General features: G+C 34.8%; 1 protein-coding gene across 12 annotated transcripts in view; it reads right to left on the minus strand.

Annotated features, from left to right (window-relative positions):
- The window catches only part of LOC115225588 (coiled-coil domain-containing protein 171), a 268237-nt gene that overhangs the window by 37236 nt on the left and 205403 nt on the right, over positions 1–25598 (minus strand). For 11 of the 12 annotated variants that reach the window (XM_036498806.1, XM_036498818.1, XM_036498809.1 and 8 more), the window contains 7 exons: positions 24799–24987; positions 19546–20065; positions 16508–16645; positions 13096–13313; positions 10219–10401; positions 8525–8716; positions 6819–6964 (listed from right to left, as the gene is read on the minus strand). In XM_036498806.1, coding sequence (XP_036354699.1) covers positions 6819–6964; positions 8525–8716; positions 10219–10401; positions 13096–13313; positions 16508–16645; positions 19546–20065; positions 24799–24987 — 1586 coding nt within the window. The remainder of the gene's footprint in view (positions 1–6818; positions 6965–8524; positions 8717–10218; positions 10402–13095; positions 13314–16507; positions 16646–19545; positions 20066–24798; positions 24988–25598) is intronic. The other variant, XM_036498816.1, reaches the window with a different exon arrangement.

A 25598-nucleotide genomic window follows, 5' to 3' on the forward strand; every position in this document is an offset into this window, starting at 1 on the left:
TTTAATCTGTACATATTGAATCTCTATTTCCGTTGACAATATCTTGCCACTCTTCCATCTCTACTCTTCCAATTCTATGCTAGTGTTTGTGCAAATTTTCTTTTCAGATGATGACAAAAGTTCTCAAACGATTGCCTTTCCACTGTCACTACCATGTACACAATTTCAAGGCTGCTACCATCAATGTTAGCACAATGAAAGGAAGGAGTGGTGAGATTATTGAAATGCTGGAATAATGCCATGTTGATGAGTATTGTGTGGAGGTGGAAGGGAGATTCCTCATGGATAAGAAACAGGTTTGAATTTTTTCTGGGTAGGCAAGAGTGATGTAGTGGGTGGTGTAGGCATGCTGTTAGCAGAAAAGTGGGTAGATAAGGTAATTGAGGTAGTCAGAGTATGTGATAGGGTAATTAAACTGAGACTTATCATAGATAAATTAACAATTACAGACAGAAATTCAGAGATATCCTAATGGAAGCTTCTAATGAAAGAGAGGAAGAGTTGGGGACATATAGCTTAGAGGACAGTAGGAAGTTCCAGCAAGACAATCTACTGAGGCTACAGACAAAATCTGTGGTTGGTGCAGAGTCCCAGTTTGACCAGGGTGACATGGTGGTGGATCAAGAAGGTAGACAGTGCTATAAAAGCAAAGAGACAGACCTAGAAAGACTAGAGAAACAGTGGAATCAGAGAATTATATCAGGTAGCCAAAGGACAGCTAGGTATCAGGTTTACATAGCAAAAAGAATAGCTGAAGTTAAGAGATTTACAAATGTTCTATAGCATAAGGATCAGAGGCATGATGTGTTCAGGATTGCACAGCAGTGTATCGGAGAAAATAGAGTTACTGCATACCCCAACCCCACACTCTTTGCATTCACCTGAAGTCTGTACCCCCTACTCATGCACCTTGGCAATATCCTACCATTTATATTCTAACCCTGTATCTTGAGGGCATGCCATTCCACTTTGCCACCACTCATCTATCCCTTGCTCATCTCTACCATCCAATTTATATTCTCTGATCCCTGTTCCTTGTGAGCATGCTCTGGCACTTCACCACCATCTCTCGCCTGCTCTTTTCCACTCTCCCTCTTTCTCTTTTCACTCTCCCTTTTACTCTATTCCTCTGACTGGTTAACCATGGTTAATACCTGTTACTGGCCTTAATCTTATTACTTATTCTCTCTCTCTCTGACTGGGTAACCATGTACCTCCTTTACAGCAAGACACCTGTTTCTGTCTCTCTGTCACACTCTAACCTTTCATCATCTAGCACAAGATCATCTCCTCCAATACCACATCCTCTCTCAAAGGATATTCATCCTGCAAGTTACTTGGTGATCCTGCCAGTGCTGGTGCATGTAAAAATCATTCAGTTCACACTGTAAAGAGGTTGGCATTTGATAGGGCATCAAGCTGTAAAAAAACATGCCAAAACTGACCACAGCTGCGTTGGTGCCACATAAAAAGCACACAGTTTACTCTGCAGAGTGGTTGGTACAAGGACGAGCATCCTGCCATAGCAACCATGCCAAAGCAAACAGCGAAGCATGGTGCAATCTTCTGCCTAGCCACCTCCTGTCAAACTGTCCAACTTATGCCAGTATAGAATGCAGGCATTAAATAATAATGAGGATGATGATTATGTATGTACACATGTATTTGAGTATGTGAATTTGATTAAAACTAATTATTTGGTGAGTTTTGTCAAAGTGAAAATGATTGAATGTTGATTTAGCAAAAGAATCATATAAAGTAGGTAAGGCCCTGTCTCTCATCCACATTGATGGAAAATACAAGAGAGTTGTGGGGTTTCCAAATTCTTCAAAGGGTACCCAACTAAGATCACAGGTTTTCTTAATTCCCCTTTTATATATTTAAAAAATGAAAACCCATGCTTTTTACAGTCAGTGCATGCTCTTTTATGTCCATCAAATTGGTTGGTACACACAGACACCTTCTTCCATCACAGTGTTTTACAACAATATAGTACCATCTATTTATGTCATAAAAACTGCCTTAAACTACTACAATAAATTTCTACTGTGACTACTCTTAGCATTATGAAGAGATGAGGTTCCTTAGATGGAGTGACACATCTAGGATGTTAATCACTTAGAAGGTAATTTATTAATAGGTCATCACCACATCTGCCCATATTCAGTAGGTAAAGTTCTGTCTCTCATCTACACTGATGGAACAAACAAAAGGTTTGCAAGTTTCTTCAAAGGGTACCCATCTGAGAGGGCAGTCAGGGCTGGATTTATGGGAGAGGAGGCGAGGGGGCAATTGCCCTGGGCATCTAGATATTGGTGGGGGGCCCCTACTAGGAAGGATATGTAGCACTCAATACAGGAAGCCCCCCGCACCTCCCAGCAATCAGGTTGTCTTTCAGTATACAAAGGTATCTTGACTAAAAAAATGTAATGGATAAATGTATAAAGATAAAGATAAAGAGAAAGAGCTTGACAGAAAAATGTTATTGTCTCTAGGCCAAATTCCTTCTTTCAACTAATGACTGAGCTTGACCTTGGCTTGACTAATAGCAGTTAAAGGCGCACACACACAAACACACATTTCTAATTCTAAATTTATTTCAGTGAGGCTTTGAAAGCAAGCAAGTAAAAAAAAAAAAAACTTTTGAATTTAGTTTTAATTATAAAATTACATCTCTCAATAGCTAAAAGCATTCTGTTTTAGCTTTAGAATTATTACATATATATTCAAATGTTTCTTAAAATTGAACCTTTTTCTTTCTTATTTTTTCATATAATTTTCATTGTTATGTCAATTACTGAATGGAAGTGGGGCAAAATTGGTAACTGGGTCAAAATTAATTTCTTTCATTTTGTACTATTGCACCATCTTTGGGAGTAAAATTTGGTCAGTATGGGCTACATGGTTGGTAGTAAAAACTGGTCAGTATAGTTTACATAGTTGTTGTTGAAGTTGAAAGTTTGAAACATAGGTGACAGGTAATATTTTCAAGAAGTTTTTCCCCAAAGTTGACCTGATTGTAACTGAGGTAGCTGATAAAATATCTGGATAAGCTATACTCTTTTACTCTTTTACTCGTTTCAGTCATTTGACTGCGGCCATGCTGGAGCACCACCTTTAATCGAGCAAATCAACCCCGGGACTTATTCATTGTAAGCCCAGTACTTATTCTATCGTGACTTATTCTAAGTGACGGTGACGTAAACACACCAGCATCGGTTGTCAAGCAATGCTAGGGGGACAAACACAGACACACAAACACACACATACATATATATATACATATATACGACAGGCTTCTTTCAGTTTCCGTCTACCAAATCCACTCACAAGGCATTGGTCGGCCCAGGGCTATAGCAGAAGACACTTGCCCAAGATGCCACGCAGTGGGACTGAACCCGGAACCATGTGGTTGGTTAGCAAGCTACTTACCACACAGCCACTCCTGCGCCTATAGTAAAGAAGCTATAAAAAAATATTTTATGTTGAGTTTCGTTAATTTAATATTATGCACTATTTTTCCATAATCCTCTTTCATTTGACCAAGATATTTTAAATTTTGTTGCATTTCTTATGTCTAAGGATAGATGTTTATGTGTATGTCACTTTTTTTTCAAATTTAGTTCTGGAAAACTGGAAGGGCATATTTACCTTGCCTTGTCTTATCCCTTTTGCTCTACCTGAATTTGTCTTTTATATGCTCAAAGAGAACAGTGATAATTTTCTGAAATAGTGTTCTGAATATGTTATAGGTTTTACTGCGTTTAGAGAAGGTCTTTACTTTACTGATATTTGAATATTTGTAAAGAATACATTTTCTTCAAAGCTAAAAATGCAATAAATATTACTCATAGTGCCCCACATACTCTTACTGGAAATTGCAAAAGCAAACTTTTGGAAATAGTTGTTTGAATTTCTCTGTTTTTGTTAAGGTTTCCCCTGCTTTTTGTGGTTTTTTTTTATGCATTGCAAAATAATGAAGGGAAGCCATTTTAAAAGAAGAATTTTTAAAATCCATGTCTTTTAAATGTTGATATCTCTATCCACCCTCTCTCTTACACACCCACCCACTCTCTCTCTCACACACACACCACACACACACACACACACACACACACACACACACACACACACACACACACCACACACACACACACACTCATCATGGCTTTGGAACAGCAACAACCACAAAAACTATATTTTCTTTTTTGTAATTTTCTGTCATTTTATCTTATTCTACATACTGAAACATGTAACTCACATTAACCCTTTTGTTACTGTATTTATTTTGTGATGCTCTGTATTTCTTTCAATTACTTTAAATGTGACAAAGAATTTAGTAAAATAACTTAGTTATCATTCAGCTAGTGTTAGGAACATAAATTGTGACTAAGGTTTGGTGGAAGATTTTAATTCAAAACTTATGAAAACAAGACATTTGTACTCAGAGCCAGAGCTGGTTTCAGCCAGGTTGGTAACGAAAGGGTTAAAAGAAAAAAAATTACCCCACTCTTCCCTCCTTCATTGTACTTTTCATAATGAAGAGAAAGTCAAAAACCTCAAGTGGATGTGTAAAATACGAAACCTGAATTTTGAAAAAGTGTATCCATAAAGCAACATTTTCTGTCATTTATTTACACTTTCTTTGCTAACTCATCAAATTCAATTATTTGAAATGGATGGGTTTTGAGATTTAAATTTGATAATTTTCTAAGATTTTAATTCTTATGTATAAGGGGCCCACTGAACTTGAAGTGCCATCGGACTTGAATCTAGTACAGAGAATGAAGTTGTTAATGATATGAAGGGCACCAAGCTATAAAAAAAAATATCAAAAAAGAAACATTGATATGACATGGCTCTACAAAACATTGCATATGCTATCTATCTAAGAGGATAGTAAATCTGAATAAGAACTGATACAGGGTAGAAGGGACTGTTTAGTTCTCTGAATAAGAGAACCTTCTCTAGTGCTGGGGTAATGATAAAATACCACTGGCTGACATTCTAAGACATGCACAACAACAAAACAGTTAGCTGAGTATGCTAGATGATGTGGACTGTGATGAATGACAAGACCTATCAAACATGTGCCAGAATAGAAAAATGAACATAATATGACAATTATGATAAGATATGTAAATGCGTAAGAGTTTGTGAAACCACAAGTACACGCACACACACACAGTGGAGCTTTATGCACTTGATTATGATAAAGTATCATCAGAAACCAACTTGGGCAATGAGATACAGGCTTCAAAGATCAAGTGCATAAGCACTTCTTGTCAATTTCATCCACAGAAATGCATTGAACAAGTGAGAAGCATGTTGCTACCTCATAACAAACAATACTGTTGTTCCCAAATGCATGAAATATCATGTGATCATGTGGCCAACCAGACTATCAGATGTTACATATTGCTGACCCCAATGTACTTTGCATTGAGTGCCTTTGAATGATGCCACTTGCTTAGCCTTTGAATGATGTCACCCTGCTTGGCCTTTGAATGATGCTACCCTGCTAGCAGGCCAATGTTCCCCGATGATTGAAAGGGGTGATGGGAGCAACATGAAATGAAGTGTTTTGTGCTGCTTGGGAATTGAACCCACAACCTAGCGAATGTGAGTGCAACAATCTTAACACAAGGCCATGCACCTTCACACATGAAACATATAAGCTAAAAATAAAGTACATGCAATGATATATCAGTTGTTAGTTGTCGGAGCACTGCATCCTTCAAAACTTCCATGCTTCCTGTGATTCGCCAACACTACACTTGATTTTCTCCCCTCCATACATGCGCAAGCGTGTATCTGACTCATACACTGTTCGCTTTCCAGACATTTCTACATTACTGCATGTACTTTATATGCACTTTCTGACAAGTTGTGGTGCACCTGAGCACTGTATACAATAATTTCATTATTATTATTATTTTATATAAATATTTGTGGGCATGTGTCTATGTGTTCCCACAAGTATGTTTATATGTGTGAGTCTGTGTGTATTATGTGTTCATGCCTCTACAAGTGTGTGTATATACATATATACCATCATCATTTAATGTCCACTGTTCCATGCTTGCATGGGTTGGATAGAATCTGTTGAGAATCTGACAGTCTCAACCAGATGCTTTTCCTGTCACCAACCTCACTTATTTCCAAGCAAAGTAATATTTCTCCATAGGTAGACAATTTTTCTCAGAAAACTGGAAATGAACAGTCTTGTTTGTATGAAAGTGATGCTCATTTATAACAATTGTGACATTTAGACAAAGGTACACACAAAGAAATACACATGCACATGTACACAATGGGCTTCTTTTAGTTTCTGTCTACCAAATCTACTCATAGGGCTAGGGTGGCTTGGACTATAGTAGAAGGCACTTGCCCAACCTGCCACACAGTGGGACTGAACTCAAGACTACATGGTTGGAAAGCATGTATCTTAACCACACAACCACATCTCTGCCTGTAGCCATGCTTTGCCAATTATTATGAACTGTGTCTGGTCTACAAAGACATCATCATCATCATTATTAACGTCCACATTCCATGCTAGTCTGGGTTGGATGATTTGACAGGATCTGATGGGTCCAAGGACTGCAACATCCTCTAATGTCTCCTTTAGTATGGTTTCTACAGCAGGACATCCTTTCTAAAGCCAACTGCTTTGTGTATTGGCTGCATTTTTTTGTGGCATCAGCACTAGTAAGGTCATCACGCAGCTTGCAAGATTAACATCCTCTTTGAACACACACACATACACGCACATACACGCACACACACACACACAAGCACACACTCCAGTTACTTACTGAGCAGCTGTTCTCAGAGTCCTTTCAGCATCAAGAAGGTTTTCTTGCAGCTCTGCTTTTTCACTATTATTTTGTTTTATTCTATTCTTCACTTCATATAATGATTGTTCTTTAGTCTTTAGAGTATCTTGGCACTTGGATAAAGTCTAAAAATACAAGCCATAACAGACTATTTAGACATTAGAAAAGAATGAGAAAAGTGATTTATCAAAGATTTTAGCTTCATCACAAAACACTAAGATAACCCCTAGAATGTTTTTTGGGAGCACAGCATTTCCTCTTCTGAGAGTGACATGATACTTGGACAAACAATGTCTTTCATATTATTTTTTAATAACATCTATTTTGCCTTCCAGAGATTGATAAACCTATGACACGCACAAAAGATGTTCCTTTGCTTATGGATATATAGTAATTCCTGATGTTGATACTATCCTTGTAGATTATGTTAATGTTGTCTTTGTTGTGGTAAGTTACTTTTGTTATGGCTGCTACTACATCCAACATCACATTCATTCAGCCATCTTGCCTCAATCATGTTGGAATTAAGAACCATTGATGAAACGAATTTCTTTGGTATCTTCTGCTATCTCTATAACAGACAACCCACAACAGTAAGAAATGTGCATTCAATATAAGTCAATGCACTTTCACCATTATTTCTTCTCCATGGTAACATCAGAAGATTCATTAAATCTAATATTGCATCATGCTTGATCATCATTAATTTAGGAAATGTATTTCTTTTGCAAAATTCTACCAATAATATAATGTTCTTATTTTTATGGTTCAAAAGACTAGTTAGTAGTGTATTTGGACCTCTGAAAACTGTCAAAAGCTATCAACAGAGCAAAGTTTTTCATTCTGGGAAATGACTCCCACGTCAAAATTATAAAAAAGAATGATACATAGCAAGGGTTTTTATAATTGTCCCTGACTTGCTACTACAGAGTAGAACTGTTTCAATGCAAGTTTCAGAAAGAAGTATTTTAATTCTATTACTGATTGAATGATTCCAAAAAATATAAAGTTTATATGCTTTTCCCCTATTCTAATTGACATCTTTGTTTAAAAACATTTCTATCTTCTGCCATTTCATACAGAGGATAGCAAAAACCTGTGACAAAAGGAAACTGGACTTCTGAGATTGTGAAGTTTAGGTCATCAATCAACATGACTTTGATTTTTATTCCCACTCTTCAGATATAGTTTCAAAACTTGTCTATTGCCTTTAAGCAGCCAAAGGGCTATCACTTAAAATTACAGTAATTTCAGCATATCTAATACTGGAAGTTTTACAGCAAGCGATCTACTCAAAAGCTTTCTCTTGATAGTGTATCAATCTTCTTGCAGAGATATATCTATAACATAATCCATAACAATTATGCAAGTGTGTCACCTTGAAGTATTCCTGAAGAAGACACCACAAATTTGTTATACTGCTTGAAGGAAATACAAACATCACTGTTGGTACATAGTCATAACAGCATTAATGTATGAATTTGGCACTCCATAGAAATTAACTTGTCTTAAATCAGTGACTTGTTTACACAGTCAGATGTTATAGAATTGCTCACAAAGGTTATCACAAGATTACATTTTTGATAATACTAGATTTCAGCCACACTAGCTGCTGATTATCTTGGTTATCTGTCCTACCTAATATGATTCTGACCAACAATGTATTAAAGCTTAACAATACATACTTCAGTAACTTCTGATAATATATTTTCTTTCAGAAAAACTTTGTTATTCTGTTCCTCAAGCTGTGATGATATTTCTGTCAGCTGAGCAGATTGCTCTCTCAGCAGTTGATCATTCCGCTGTTCTCGAAGCATAGAAGATTTTAGTTCAAATACAAGTTTCTCAAATGTCTCCACTGATATTTGCTTCTGTTGCTAAATATAAACAACAACAAGAAACAAAAATGAAATTCATCAAAATTAAGCTATATTGCAGTGATTTCTATATAACAATAATAAATAAATGCTGAAGGGGTTGCAAGATGCAATAGAAATTTTAGAGAAAATAAATAAGTAAATGAGTGGAAATCGAATTGGTGAGTGTGTTAAGTAATAAAGCACTAAAAGAGAACAACTCTCCCCAGACAATAAAATAATAAATAACATTCATATAAATAACATTGCATATTAAAAAAAAAATTAATAGTTTATTCATATAAGGGACTTTTCTGAATGGAGAAATCAATGACAAATTAACTACTCATGTTATTCAAAAACAAAAACCCATATTTCCATTTCTCATTTCCTTTTTAAGATATCTTAAGACTATCATAAAAACCCATGTAATTTGTGCAGGTGGTTTTCAGGATAAAATTTGTTAAAAAAAGCTTCTACTCATGTAAATTCACACCCAAAAGTTTCAGAATTGCTGATATTGCTAGGGAGAGAAGGTTTTGAATTTAGTTGTATTTAGTATGATTTCACTTACTTATGATTAGATTTTATTAAATTTTCAATGAATAAAAATAATTTCTGTATAACAGGTATCACATTGAAAGCAATCAAATTACAAAATATTTGTGTTGTTTATAATAAACTTTATTTTACATTTCTTGCCCACAGGAGATTACGTCCAATCTTTAGGATGCTGTTGTGGGTCTTCTCAAATCATGATCATACGAAAAGTTGTTGATAAGAATTATCAACAAAAACAAAGCTGATAAATACGTACAGGTGTTGCAAATTAAGTTTAATTACCATATTTATGTTTAACCTGTTTATCATTAAGTAAATAATATATATACTCTATACACAACAAAATGTGAATCAAATACTTAAATAAATTTAAATATTAAAGCCATTAATTGTGAGTAAACAACTACATAAAAATGTAAACATTCATATGTTGTGCATAAATTGTCTGTTGTTTACTTAGAGTCATTTAAAGCACAAATATGTAAACTAGGATGGTCATAATTGAAAACAGATTTGCTTAATCATTGAAGTTAAAGAGACACCACAACTACACAGCACTAAGCATATTCAAGAGCATCTATGACATATTAATAAAGAAAATTAAAAACAACTAGCAAAACATGGAAGGAAGTTAGAGTAAGTTATACAAGAACTTTTAGAAACTGCTTGACTTTTGCCATGCATGCTCAAATTACAGACTAGCCTCACCTGTAAGCTTGCTTATAGAGAACAAGCAAAATCAATATCAAATAATTCAGCAGAATCATTCATCCCAAGGTCTGTGTATTTGAATTTGGTACATAAAGCACATGTATAAAATGGTGTAAAGCATGGAAAATTCCATATCACCCGAAATGAATAAATTAGCAGGCAATAATTAGTACAGTTAAGTTAAAGATACATTGTAGTTGGTAATTTAACTTGATATACAATTGAAATGAAAAAAGATATCTTAAGAGTACCCTTTCATGCAGTTGCTTTAGCTGTTCTTGTAGATGGAAAATAGTTGATTTATCAAGTTCAAACTGTTCTTTTTCTTGTGCAGATATATCTTGCTTCTGCTTCAACTGTTGTAATTGTGTTGTCATTTTGTGAACATGTCTATTTAAATCAGAAGTGTAGTTTTGTAGAGATTGTATCATATCCTTGAAAGAAACAAAGAAACAAATACTGAGATGTATATTACGTTACACAACCATTATATAAATATAATTAACCAGGACTGGAGAAAAAAAAAATTCAGGTGTAGAAGCAAGGCCCGGAATAAAATCTTAGTAAGTAGGAAAGCAGACAAATCACAAATTCCTTTAAGTAGATGGCCCTGCTTGATATGTAGAAAAGACAGGTGGAAATTCCATAAGGTGACCCAGTGCAAGCTATGGACATGTAAGAAGTGCAACAGAATCAGTGGAAGGTTAACAGAGAAAATAGTATTTGTATGTGGTAGATGTACATGTGCAATAAACACTAGAAATGTACAGAAAATAGACTCCATCAATTGTCAGGGAGGGATACCTAAAAGTAGTTGATAGTTTTCACTATATAGGTGACCAAGTTAGCAGCAGAGGTGGATGTTCCGAGAGTGTAGCTGCTAGAATAAGAATAGGCTGGGAAAAGCTCAGAGAGCTTATATCTTAGTTGGTAACAAAAGGGAATCTCTCTTAGAGTGAAAGGTAGATTGTATGATGTTTATGTGTGAACAGCCATGCTTCACAGCAGTGAAACATGGGTTGTGACAGTAGAGGACACGCTAAGGCTTGAAAGAAATGAAGCTACAAGGCTTCGCTTGATGTGCAATATCAGTGTGTATGTACGACAGACTGAGAGTCTTGAGAGAAAAATTGAGCATAAGAGACATCAAATATGGTGTGCAAGAGAAAGGGCTGTGCCAGTATGGTCAAGTGATGCATGCAGATGAGGACAGCTGTGTAAAGAAGCGCTGATCTCTAACTGTGGAGGGAACCTGTGGAAGACATGGGACAGAGAAGTGAAGCATGATCTTCAAATGTTGGGTCTCATGGACGCAGTAACAAGTGATCAAGACCTTTTGTGATTTTCTGTGCTTGAGATGACTCGTCAAGCCAAGTGTGGCTGGTGTTGGTGACATGTAAAAGCACCTGTGCTGATGACATGTGGAAACCAGAGTGCAGGTGACATGTAAAAGCACCCGTGCTGGTGACACATAAAAGGTACCTACTGCACTCTTGGAGTGGTTGACATTAAGAAGGGCATCCAGCCAGAGACACTAAACCAAAATCAGGCTGGAACCTGATACAGATCTCTGGTTCAACAGTTCCAGTCAAACCATCTAACCCATGCCAGCATGGAAAGCAGATGCTAAATGATAATGATGATGATGACAATGATGATGATGATGAATCATAAAAAAATTGGGACAATCACAGGGATTGTATCACTCTATTTATATCATAATCTCCATTCACCTAACTTATGATTCATATAACCCATAGAAGAGCAAACAATAGCAAAACATGATAATAAAATTACCACATACACAGATACAAATAAATAAATAAGAAACATCTATATGATAGGAGATCTTATTCGAAAGAATCAAATTCTTCTCAGATTGCACCTACAATCTTAAAAAAGGATACATTAGATGATATAGTCCAAGACAAACCATGCCAGCATCGAAAGCAGACCTTAAATGATGATAATGATGTTGATGATGATGATGACACATTATGCTTAAATCAAAAACATGAAAAAAAAAAGATGAGATGGTCATGACAGGAATGCTGTTGATCAACATTATTGGGGGAGGCTGATCTGGAGTAAAACTAAACTACAAAAGCAATAATCAACTACCATAGCTTTCTACTTAGAACAATAACACAAAGGAAATGTTTGTCATCTACCATTTTCTAAAGCATCATATAACATTTTCAGATTCAATATAAAAGGTAGTCAATTTAGAAACTAACCAAAAACTATAAATAATCTCACCAGCTATACACCTACACTCTCAATGTGCTTGCCTACTGTCCATTACAGTCTTTAATGCAACATATACCTTATCCAGCATCTATTTTTATTATCCTACTCCTTACTGACAATAAAGAATAACCTTTCTAAAGAGTAGATGAATGGCTCAATGTTAGAGAAGCATACAACAGACTATAACTGATAAGCTGTTGCAGGCTTTATAGTTTCATTCTGGTAATGCTATAGAAGACTTTTTCATTACTCAACGCTTTAGGATATGCTAACTAGGCAAAAAAGTGGTAAAAACAAGATAAAAGGTAATTCAGTATCAGGTTAATGAACTCAGTAACAACCAAGAATTTAAATGATCATTCCTTTGATGTAACTCATTTGGGTTAAACAATGACAACAGCAGTAGTAATAATGGCAAAAACAATTTAATATCAACAATAACCTTTCCATAATTGGTTGGTTATTCCATAAATAAACATCTGATTAAGCTATTCCAGTCCTATAGGAACTAGAACAAACAACCAACTGATTTAGTTAAAGCAATACATTACATAAATACATGCATACATTATTGCTTTATTCTCTTACTGGCTTCAATGAATAGACTGTGGCTAAGCTGGAGCATTATTTTCTAAGGTATAAATTATAGGATTACATCACTCATATTGCTTAGTTTGTCAACTGGTATTTATTTTGATGACTTCAGAAGGGTGAAAAGCAAAATGGACCTAGGTAAGATTCAAACTCAAAAGCTAGAGAGATGTGGGTTGATAATAAATATTACCAAATATTTTGTTTGATGTTCTGCTAATTCTGCTAGCCATGCACTATAACATAGGAAAATAGAAATGCATTTTGCTATTAGATTATATACTTACTTTCTGGTACAGTAGAGTATTAGTGGTAGCTTGTGGTCTAATTCTTAGCTGTGTCTGCAAGCCACAAGCTAGTCTAGAGATTAGAGAGTCTCTACTTGTTAAGCCACTTGATGGGATCATATAATTGGTATTCTGAAAATTCCGTACAAGAATATTGGCAATTTGGTTCAAGGTCCCACGAGCACAAACAAGGAATGATTTGGTATCTAATTGAGATACTGGAATAGAAAACAAAAACAAAAAAAAAAGTAAAACAAGAAAATCTTTTATATAGTTGTCTTTACAGAGATATAGTGTCTTCTTGCCTCAGATACCAAACACTAGATAAGTACATAGTGATGAGCTCTTATGCTACCTATGTCAGTCTACCAGGACAAGACATTCTTAAACATCAACTTCAAGGTAACCTCTTACAGTAAGATCAGTATTAAGAAGGACAAACAGATGTAAAGTTTGTTTAGAACAACATACCTGTGTACAGTTAGTTAAGGACAGTAAATGACAGAATCAGTAGAGCCTTAGACGTAATGTGTTCTGATATTTATTCTGAGACCCAAGAAGACATAGAATGATGTATTGAAGTCTCATCTCAAGATGCTGAGCCATACAGAGATGACAAAGGACTGAGATGATTTGCATTTTGCTGTGCTCAAGAAAACCCATCCATTAGAGCCAAAAGATAGTATCTGTAAACCACTCTATTATGCCTTTATATGTGGGGCACTGCCCTTACCTTCTTTCGCTCTGACATGTCAAGCATTTCCCCACAATTCACATCTCCTAACATCCACCACTCCCTCTTTTGTGGTACTACTTGGCTGTTGTAATCATCCATGAGCAGAACTGGCACATATGACATCTCCTCCCTTCTGGTTACTTCTTCCACCTCCTCTGTCCCTCCTGGAACCACCTCCATTCACCATTATCATCCCTACCTACCCTCTTTCTACCAATCACACCTTTGCTATGCCTTCAGCCACTAGTGTCAGTAGCATGAAAAAAAAAAAAAGTACCCAGTACACCCTGTAAAGTGGATGGTGCTAGGAAGGACATTCAGCCATAGAAACTGTACCAAAGCTGACACTAGAACTCAACATGGCCTTGCATTTTGTCAGACTCTGACAAACCATCCAACACATGCCAATATGGAAAATGATAATGATGATGATCCCTTTATATTTATATGTTAAATTCTGCTGTGAGATGACAACCTTTCATCTCACAATTTTTGATAAAATAATGACTGGTAATACACCACCATTTAATTCAACTGATTATTTTTCCATCCTATAAATTTGTAAGAAACCAGTATTTTCTTGTGATACCCACAAGCCACATCTATACTATAATAGAGAAAGCTGCTTATTAGTTAGGTATGTAACAATTACTAAAAGTACTAAAAGAAAGCAATTATTAAAGGATTGACCATCTGGAAATATTTTTATAATTTCATGTTCTAAGAAATTTCCTATAAGTTTGATTTCTCAAGTTTATTGAATTTTTTAAAACTCCAATTTCTTGCAAATTTAAATATTCACTGTGTCCAATTCACCACAAATTTAAATATTCACCACATTCACTGCAGAGTATTCCATTTTCATTTGCAAAGTCTCTCACTTTCTCTTTTAAGTTTAATTCACTATTAATGTATATCTAATGTAAAAATATTATTTATTGAATGAAAAATTTTAAAAATACCTGTATAATTTTTAACACGGAATAGCTGTGAGAAGAGCCTAGAAAGTTGGGTAATTACTATTTGAAGATGAGGAGAAAAAGAAAAAGTTACCAACAAGTACTCAAAACTTGCATCTTATTCACAGTTTCCAAACAACTTGAACAGGGACACTGCACACACCAATACACACTCATGCACACACATAAAATACACATACACACAAATGAAACACAATGAATAAATGAATGTGTGTGTGTGTGCATGTGCTATTCACTGACAAAGCTTTGTGCTGCATCACTTTTGTGAAGTTTTGTCAGTGAACAAGTTGCGGTTTCTAAGTGACAAAAATATTTCGACACAAATGAAGTTTTAATGTTGAAGTGAAACTAATGGTATTTGTGTGTTCTTGAATGGTTTACAAACAGCTCCCACACTGCAATTGTTTTTGTTTCAGCACATGATCTCAGATCAAGTCACTTGCTATGCAAGTACATCTCTGTAATTTTTTAAATCACTGTGGACAAATGCCAGTAATGACCTTCTCAGACTCTCCAATATTTTAATTTCTTAACAGAAACAATCGGGGGGGGGGGAATATTGAAAAACATCAATACATGCAAGAATGATAAAGAAACGAGGAGGATTGTCTTTGGATGTGCTAGAAACAACAGCCAAAATGCCCTTAAATCACTTTTCCCTCTGATATTTATTCACAATTAACAAAAAATTTTTACTGAAAATGCTCTTCCCATAGTTTTGAAGGGCAAACAAAAAAAAAGGCCAAAGTAGGTACAGAATGTGATGATGAGGGAGGGGGTGTAAAAAAAAGAGTTTTCAAAACCTTTTTCATACAAAGATCCCCCCCACTAACCCCATCATTTCGAAGGCTGTGGTTTAAAAATTGGAGAAAATCCCTGAAAAAATTTCCCCCACAAATTTCTTTATAATCATAATCTATGCTGTTTGAAAGGGATTTGTATAAATTTTCATTAAAAGATACCCATCTTCCTGAAAGTTATGAGGGAAAAAATTCAGATTGTGTGAATTTTCTGAAACTCCTCTCTCCACCCCCTCACAAAAATTCTTCCCCATAAATTCCTATATACTCTGAAGCCACAACATCTAAGTAGTATTTGTAAAAAATTTTGTTAAAAAGTATCCATTTTTTTGGATGTTATGAGGCAACAAAGTCAGGAGTGTATACATCTGTAGTAATGCCCTTTTATTTTATACGATATTTTTATTTCATGTTTGTTACATTCATTGTTTGCAAAGTTCTCTCTCTCTCTCTCTCTCACACACACACACATATACTGCAAAGCTTACAAATGGGCTGCTGAATTGAAATCTCTATGTTGCTTTTAGGGGAAGGTAAAACTTGACAAACTGCTTCTCTCTCTGTTGTTGGACTACCGTGATGTTTGTTAAAAAAAAAAGAGAGATTATGACTGTGATAAAAGAATGAAAGCAATATTTACTAAGCAAGTGAGCACTATTATACAAAGAAATAATTGGACGTAAAATATAAAAATTATAAGAAATGGGAATCAAATGTGAAAATATTATGAAGAGGCTAGCAGAAAACTGCCCGGAATGTGGTCTTTCTGCTAGTATGTATAATTTAGTATGCTATGTTTAGCTAGTATTCATATAAAAGTTAAAGAAATATATTTAGTTGCTAGTTCTTTAACTGAAGCTTTAAACAATTCAAATAAATAAAAACTGAAGTGTTACCATCATTTTTTGTAGCATTTGAGACAAATTTTTGGAGTTCAGTGACAGACATCCTGAGAGATTCATTCAAATTTTGACTGCTTAATAACTGAAGCAAGCCTTTAGATTTGCCTTCATCTGAATTCTTTGAAAGACAATCTTTCAAAATAAAAAGAAAGTAATATATTAGTTTCATTTATAATTATTTTTAGGAGATTATTTACTTGGACTAGCAAATAACCATGAATGTGTTATCTGCCAGTTTCAATTCTTGATCATGGTGTCATTAACCTTGGAATATAGATTTGAAGTTTGAAACAATGTGTGTGTGTGAGAGAGAGAGGGGGGGGCGGTTAATCATAAGAAAGAGCCAGAGAGATGAAAATATTTAAGAGAGTGGAATCTGAGCTATGACAATGCTTACTTTTCAAAAGACAACAGAGATTTAAAACAAAAAATAGAAATAACATCAGTTAATTGTGAAAACTAAGCTAGACCTGCTTTGATAGGAAAATAAAATAATACAAGATGAAAAAAAATTGATGTAAGCAGGAAACAAAATAGTAATAATAGTTTTTTCAAAATATTTGTGAGAAGGGAACAGCTGATTATATTAACTCTGGTATTTGACTAGTACTTTATTTTATCAACCACAGAAAGATGACAGAAAGTTGGCCATGACAGGATTTGAACTTGAACACAATTTGTCCTTGACGAGTCTCTCACCCTCTCCCCCATCAACTCATCTTAACTCCTCCCTCTATCTCTATACCAATTAAACTGGAATTAATACATTACTACAACTTTATTGAAATAAGAAAAAGAAAAAAAAAAGGAAGATGGTGCTATGCTTAAAAAGTTTGCTTTTCAACTACATGGGTTTGGTTTCAGTTCTCCAGTGCAATAATTAAGCATGAGCATTTTGCAATAATACTGAACTGACTAAAACTTTGTGAGTAATATTTGGTAGATTAAATATACAAAAGTCTGTCAGAAGGTCTGCTCATCTTCTTGTATTGTAAACTTAATCAATCTCTTATTTTAACATTACCACCTAGCTCTTGAGTACCTTTAGCAGATTCCACTTTGTTTCAAGTATTTGGATCAGGTCTCTGAGGATATTTCCCTTTCCTCTCATGAATTTTAGGGCCCAGTATCTGATTAAACCATAAAAAAAAAACTTATTAAAAAACATATTGGCAGTATCTAAACTCAGAACATTAAATTATAACGCTGATTAAGATTTCTTGTGATACTCCATGCATTATGGTAATTGCTACTTCAAATCTAAATGAACGGTTTAAATAAGTAAATATCAAGCAAAGTAACACAGATTTCTTGAAGAGTTTCTTTGAATTAAATCATCTATAAAGAAGATACATCATCATACTTTCTGCTACTGGGAATTGATGACAAAAGATTAGTAGTAGTTGTGAAAACAGCAGTCCTCATCACTGACCTCATTTGCATATTTCATACAAACAACACTACTAGTAGTAATCCTTTTATATATTACTCCTATTATTAAAAGAAGACGGTAAACTCAAAGGCTATAAAAATGTAGAAGACAAAGTTTATCAAATAAAACATGGATTATTGCTTTACTTGCTTCAGGCAATCATCTGTGAACATCAAAGAAAGAAATGTGTATGTTCACACTATTGCCATGAGTGCAAAAATAATAATAGCGATGATGATGATGATGATGATGATGATGATGATAAAAGAATTAGAGGGAAAAGAAATTCCCTACTAATTACTTGAAATAAATACTGTGAGTTGTTGTTATTTAGCCTGAGGTTAGGCCTATTATCATAGCAGACACATGATCAAATGCATTCATCTTTGACAGAAGGTGCATTATTCCACATGTCCTACATTTTTTAAAACACAGTAGGGAGTATTTTGAAGGAGATTTGGCAGCTATTTCTAGCAGAATAAGTGATTGTATAGAGGCTCCCTTAATTGCTGAAAATAGTCTATTTGAGCCATACAGCGTGACTTTAGAGAAGTTCAATTAATCTAAGTTTGAAGAAATTTTTAGATTATCATATATTCTGAGACAGTAGCCTTTCTGTACAAGTCTTTGCTAGATATTGGACAGAAGAGTAATACCTACAAAGCCAGTGAATTAGCAGAATCATTAGAGCACCAGATAGAATGCCCTGTGGTATTCCTTTTAACTTTCTACACTCTGAATTTGAATCCCACTGAGATGGGACAGCCTGGAACCCTTTCTTATATAACACACTTCATCATCCTTACTATTCTGTCCTTCCCTTTTTCACTAACAACTGACACTAATCCCTTTCCCTGTTTCTTTCCATTCTCTCTCTGCCAAAAGTGTCTATTCTGTTACTCACTCCACTATCACTCCGGCCACTCTTCTCATTATACTTAATTATACTCTTCTCATTACCTTCCCTAAAATCATAATACACCCTCTCCCTTCTATTCCCCTCCATTTATCAGAGGCTTTTTATGCCCTTTAGTCTTTCAAGTTGCAAAGCAACCTCACTAGTGGAGGTACTATGAAAAAAAGCACCCAGTACACTCAGTAAAGTGGTTGGCATTATGGAGGGTATCCAGCTGCAGAAACCATGTCAAAATGGATGCTGATGTTGAAAAGATTGCAGAGCAACGTGAAATGAAGTGTTTTGCTCAAGAATGCAGTGCACTGCACTGCTCAGTCTGGGAATTGAACCCATGATCTAACAGTTGTGAGTGCAACACCTAACCATTGAGGTATGAGTTTTTATAGGCACATGACCAAATAAAAAATTTTAATATATGCCTAACAAGCGTAAAATCTAATTCATAATATAGTTCTGCACTATTAATTTACAGTATTAATTTATTTAACAATATAAATAAAGTTAAAATTTTTTCTTTATTGAAAATCCTAGTTCAATAAGACATTCATTACTCATGTTTGGAATGTAAGCAATGTCAATTTGATGGGGGGAATGAGGTAATATGCAGCACATTATATTATTTCGAGTTGAATATGTTCTTTTTTTTAAAGACAACAATGATATAAAATTTTTGAAAAACTTTACCTGAAAAGGAATCCAGAAAGTTTTGATCAATGTTTGCTTGAACCCTCAGAGAAACAGGCCCTAAGGCTATGTCAAAAGCTGAAAGTAGTGGTTTGTTGGTCCTCGACAGAAAAATTAGACGGTTAGCAGCCAAAATAACAATAACATAGCAACGCAACCTCAGTATAGGAGATTTTTTATAGCTGAATTTGTTGTGAGGTTTGTCCTTGCTATCTTCTTCAAATTTCAACAACTGACAGCTAAAACTCTGAATTAAAAGGCGTAGATGAGAAAATGTTGTCTCACTTCTTTTGATGGATTCTTTTAAAATATAACATTGCATAATTAAATCAAGAATTTGTGTATATAATGGAGTGAGAAGACCACAAAGTAGACAACAGACTATTTGTAGCTGAGCATTATGTGTTGTACGTGTATAGAGCAGTTCTTGAACTTTTTTGCACTTAGATTCCAGTTCTTTATGAATGTGGCTAGAACACTTCATTTTATCAATGGCCTTTTCTGCTATTGCTTGCTTATCCTAGATAAATACAAAACAATAATGAAATCAGAATATATTTTAAAAAATTTGTATGTTTTAGTCTGAAGAGTGAAAACAGCAATTGTGACCTTTTACAGGGTTCTAATCATCTTTTATACAATGAACAATTTTGTTATCCAACTTTGGTCACTTTCTGATCAAAGACTGTAGGAAGATGAAACCATATTTTTGGTCCAGGATATTTTTACGTATTTTTGTTATAAGAATATTCATTTCTTATTTTTGTTTCAGTATCTTTTGATTGTTATGTACAATATGTATTGAATATATGCATTATTTATATTTAAATGTATCATCATCATCATCGTTTAACGTTTGTTTTCCATGCTAGAAGGCTCCAATCTGATCTGGCAATGTTTGTAATATATATATATATATTATGCACCCACATATATACAAGCATACTTTAACTTGTTTAAGCCATTACCTATGTACAAAGTGCATTCAAAAAGTATTGGACTTAATTTTTTTTCCTGCTAAAGCTAATGCTGCATAAGCAAAATCGTTTGGTGATGCCATCCTTCCTGTGTATGGGCAAAAACGTTTTGCACCAGTAGGCCACATAAGTTCCTGGCTGTTACACCTAGAGTACAGATGTGTAGTGTACATGTATTGGATTTTTGTTTTCACCAAATGCATTGAGCAGAAGTATTGCATCAAGTTTTGTCAAATGCTTGGTAATACTCAAGCTCAAACCATCCAGAAGATTCAGCAGGCCTTCAGCAATGATGCCATGAGTAAAACTTAGATCAAGTACAACTGCTTCAAACATGGCCACAACTCAGTGCAGAGTGAGGCATGCTCAGGCAAGCTATTCACAAGCTGAAACAAGGAGCCAATTGAGGTTTAGTGAAAGATCTTGAAAGACTGTTGTGTAACAATCCAGGAAATTGCTCATGAAGTGAGTATAAGCATGGGATTTTAACAAAGGATTTGTGCAAGTGGAGAGTGTCAGTGAAATTCACCCCCAGTGTGCTGGTGGAGCAGCTGAAGCAATTCTGTATGGAAATCACTCAGGACATACTGGACTGCGCAAACCATAACCCAGACTTCATGAAGATCTTCAGCACTGGTGATGAGATATGGTTTATGGTTTCTGCTCAATGCGTTTGGTCATCTTGTGGTGCAAAAATGAAAATCCAACAAGCACATATAACATGTCTGTACTCTAGGTGTAACAGCTGAGAACTGACATGGCCTACTGGTGTGAAGATTTTCATGCATGCATAGGAAGGGTGGTGTCACCTCTCACCTGCATAGGATTTTGCTGATATGGCATTAGTTTTGGAGGGAAAAAATAAAGTCAGATACTTTTTGAATGCACTTTGCATATATGCACCTTTAGAAACTCACTGAGTCATGGATACACACCAGAATAGGTATGCCATAATGATGAAATTATAATTTTTACTTCTAGTGAAGTAAAATCAGTATCATGCTGATCTGAAGCATCTTGTGGGAGCAGATGCTTCAGGTAATAATGAAATAAGAGCCCCTACATGTGAATCACTCCCAAAATTCAAGGGCTTGAAAGGATCCCACTAAGTTTAATCCATCTGATTTGGTATCAAATAAGGAGGCTTGGATGATTATGGGCTTTTTACAAAACCAGCTTATAAACTGTTTTTTTACTTTGCTGTAGAAAAAGACAGTACAAAGTGTTATATTTCCAAGAATGCATTGCTTTTTTTTTTAGATGATGCACCAAGCCAACCAGTGAACTTAAATGATCACTTAAATAGGGTATTTATTATCAGAAAGCTCTGAAACAACCCATAAAAGTAATTAATGAGGAGGATAAACCTACAAGTAGAGACTTCTGGAAAAAGTTCAATGTTATGGATGTAGCAAATAAGATAAATGAGTCATGGGGTGATGTGAAAGCCTTAGCTATAGATGATACTTTGAAAAAAGCATGACTAAACTGTATCAGTGACTCTACAAGCTTTCCACCAGTAGAAAGTCTACATCAAGTTTAAAGGTATATTGAGATATGAACAAATGATATAGGATATGGAATAGTCATAGAAGAGGATATAACCAAGTTGCTTGTGTCCTGTATGAAAATTTGTCTAATGAGTAACTGATACTGTTATAACACGAATCAGCTGGAGATGAAGAAGAAAATATGAATGTTCTATCAACTCCACTTAAATTAACTACAATGAATATGGTTAAAGGTTAGCATTTATGGAGGAAGGTCATTGTTAATAATGTTTCTTAATAGTAAATTTAACATAAAAAATTACAAGAGTTCATAATGAGCTTGCTTCATATTCGGAGTTGTAATCAGAGATGATGCACCATAAATATCAAACAACTTTGGATAATTTCTTTGCTACTAAAACAGATGATCTACAGAGCAGTAGTGTTTCTCTTCCTCTCAGTAACAACAATAGCCATTGTCATCATCGAATGGTTAATCTGTACCATGTGACTGAGTCTCTTCATTCTGATAGGTGCAAATGCTGCCAGTGCCTGAGATGGCTGTTTAGGGCAAGGATTGTATAGAAGAGCTGGGGGGGGATTTATTACAGGGGAGGGATGGCAAGACCAGGGAAATATGAGTTGCTCTTTACATCTTCAACAGCTGATCTCTGCCTATTGATGTCTGTTATTTTCCATGTGGTTTATCACCACCACCCTATTATGGTATGACAGTAATCATGTCTATTCTTTAATGTATTTCTCTTCAAATTTTTTTTATGAATACTTACTGTACTGAGTATCTTCAAAAATTGTTATTGCTATGCATAAAAAGTGGTTCTATTACTTTTGTTTTTTTATTTGGTAATGTGAACATAAATATGGAAACATATATGAACATAAACATGGAAAGTAAAACTTTGAAAGGAAATATTGGTTTCAGATTATCATTCCAAATTTCAAGTCAAAAATGAAGGCAGATGATAATGTAAACTCAGTTGTTCACAGATGCATAAATTCTAAATGAGGAAGCAGGAAAATAAAGCTTTTGGGTCTACAATACTAAATTGTTAATTTTGTAATGAAAAATATATTGCTGAAGAATTCAAACTTTTATTTAGTTTCAAGAAGCTCTTAAGGTTTATAGGTTGAAAACTAAAAAATTTCGTATGTATGTTTATATATATATATATATATATGTATGTTTATATATATATATATATATATATATATATATATATATATATATATAATTGAAAACCAAGATGAGAGTGGAGATTTATTCACATCCAAAACTTTTTATTAAAAAGTTTTCTACAGCATATATAACAATAACCAAACATGTTTCAACTGCAGCAACTACACATTACTCTGTATGCAATTATGCATCTTAGTCACTGCAATTTCATCAAGGGTCCATCACTTACAACGTCTTCAAAGTGAACTAATTCAAACAAGCTTGTTGCATTGGTATTCAGTTGAAAGTGATAGCGTTACTTTTTAAATCAAATTGAATTCTGGGCCTATAATCACCTCTACTGGTATTATATATATATGCACACACACACATGTACATATAGATATGCATGTACATGTGCGCACACACACGCACACAAACACACACACACACACACACACACACACACACACACACACACACACACACACACACATATCATCATCACCACCATTGTTTTAACATCAACTTTTCTACGCTTGCATGGGTTGGCTGGAATTTATTGAAGGAGATTTTCTATTGTTGGATATTTTTCATGTCACTAACCATCACTTGTTTCCAAATAAGATAATATTACCCCATGATCAAGCATGTTTTCATGGAAGATTAGAAACAAAACACATGCAACAGTTCTCTGGCTTCCCAGCTCCTGCCAAACTGTTCAACCTATGCCAGCATGGAAAATGGACATGAAATGGTGATGATGATGATAATGCTTCATACTTAAATTTATTTTGTATTTCTAAAACACCCAGGCAATATGTACTATGAATCAGATGGTCAATTTTTATAAAATTTGATTTATAAAAATTAGCAGTCTTATTTGTAGAGAAACCTAAATATCTTAGAAACATTAACAAATTTAAGTGCTTGAAACAACATGTTTATATTTGTGTGTGTGTGTGTATGTGTGTGTGTGTTTATGCATGTGTGTGCGTATGTTTGTGTACAACCCAACCAGACAGAGTGATTCTTAGAAATTCAGTTAGATAAACAAATGGATAGACAGCCAGCCAGTTAGATAGAAAGATGGATAGATAGATAATTAAATAGATGGATGGATAAAAAGACAGATAAACAGTGAGATAGATATATATATATATATATATATAGATAGATAGATAGATAGATAGATAGATAGATAGATAGATAGATAGATAGATAGATAGACAGACAGATAGATAGGCAGGTAGACAGATAGATACTAACAGCAAGTCATTCATCTCACAGCTACTCTTTCCACCACAAATGTGAACCATGTGGCCAATCAATCAGACAATCTTGTGAGCAGAAGCAACAGGTGATGTCATGTCTGCTGATCCACAAAGGTCAAGTTGTTATAGATGATGTCATTATACACACATACACACATGCATACATTATATACATACACAAATATGTATGTAATGCATAAATTATTACACACACATGTGCACATACACACACACAAGTGCACACACATGGAGAGGGAATGAGGAAAAAAGAAATGCAAATGACGAAAAATTATAACTTTGTAAATGACATGAAAAAATGTAAGCTTACTACATACCTTAATCTGATTGTTAATTACTCTAAGTTCATTTTCATATTGGCTCTGAATTTCAGTTTTCTGTTTCTGCCATGTCAGCTCTCGTTCTTTAGACAGAGTCATCATGTGGCTTAGTTGCTCTTCGTATGACTTTTGTAAACCTGTTATACAACTCTCTTTTTGACGTAGACTATCTTCAAGATGGGACACCTTTAAAAACAACAATAATAACAATAATAATAATCCTTTTTACTAAAGGCACAAGGCCTGAAATTTATGGAGAGGGGACTAGTCGATTACACTGACCCCAGTGTTTTGCTGGTACTTAATTTATTTACCCCGCAAAGAAGAAAGGCAAAGTTGACCTTGGCAGAATTTGAACTCAGAATGTAGTGATGGGCAAAATACCACTAAGCATTTTGTCTGGCATGCTACTGATTCTGCCAACTCACCACCTTAATAATAATGATAATAATAATAATAGTAACAAGAGCACTCAGAGAGCACAAACCTCTGCCAACAAAACACCAACGTCTTCTCAACGATTAACCGGAGATGATTTTTAAAATGAGAATATCTGAAATAAAATCAACTGCTCTCACAAAGGAAAATACTAAAAATGGACCCAATCACTCTCAAATGGAAAAATAATCCAAATATATATATATTGAGTGAGAGGTGATGGGAGAGGAGATGAAATGCTAATACAGAGAAGGAGAAGTAGTGAGAGTAATAGCCATGACTGAGAGGGAGTGAGAGAAAGTAAGGACAATGAGAAAGGCAAAACAAGGTGGCAAAGAATGAGAAAAGAAGGGGTGATA

The sequence above is a fragment of the Octopus sinensis genome, linkage group LG2, assembly GCF_006345805.1.
Source record: "Octopus sinensis linkage group LG2, ASM634580v1, whole genome shotgun sequence".
NCBI lineage: Eukaryota > Metazoa > Mollusca > Cephalopoda > Octopoda > Octopodidae > Octopus > Octopus sinensis.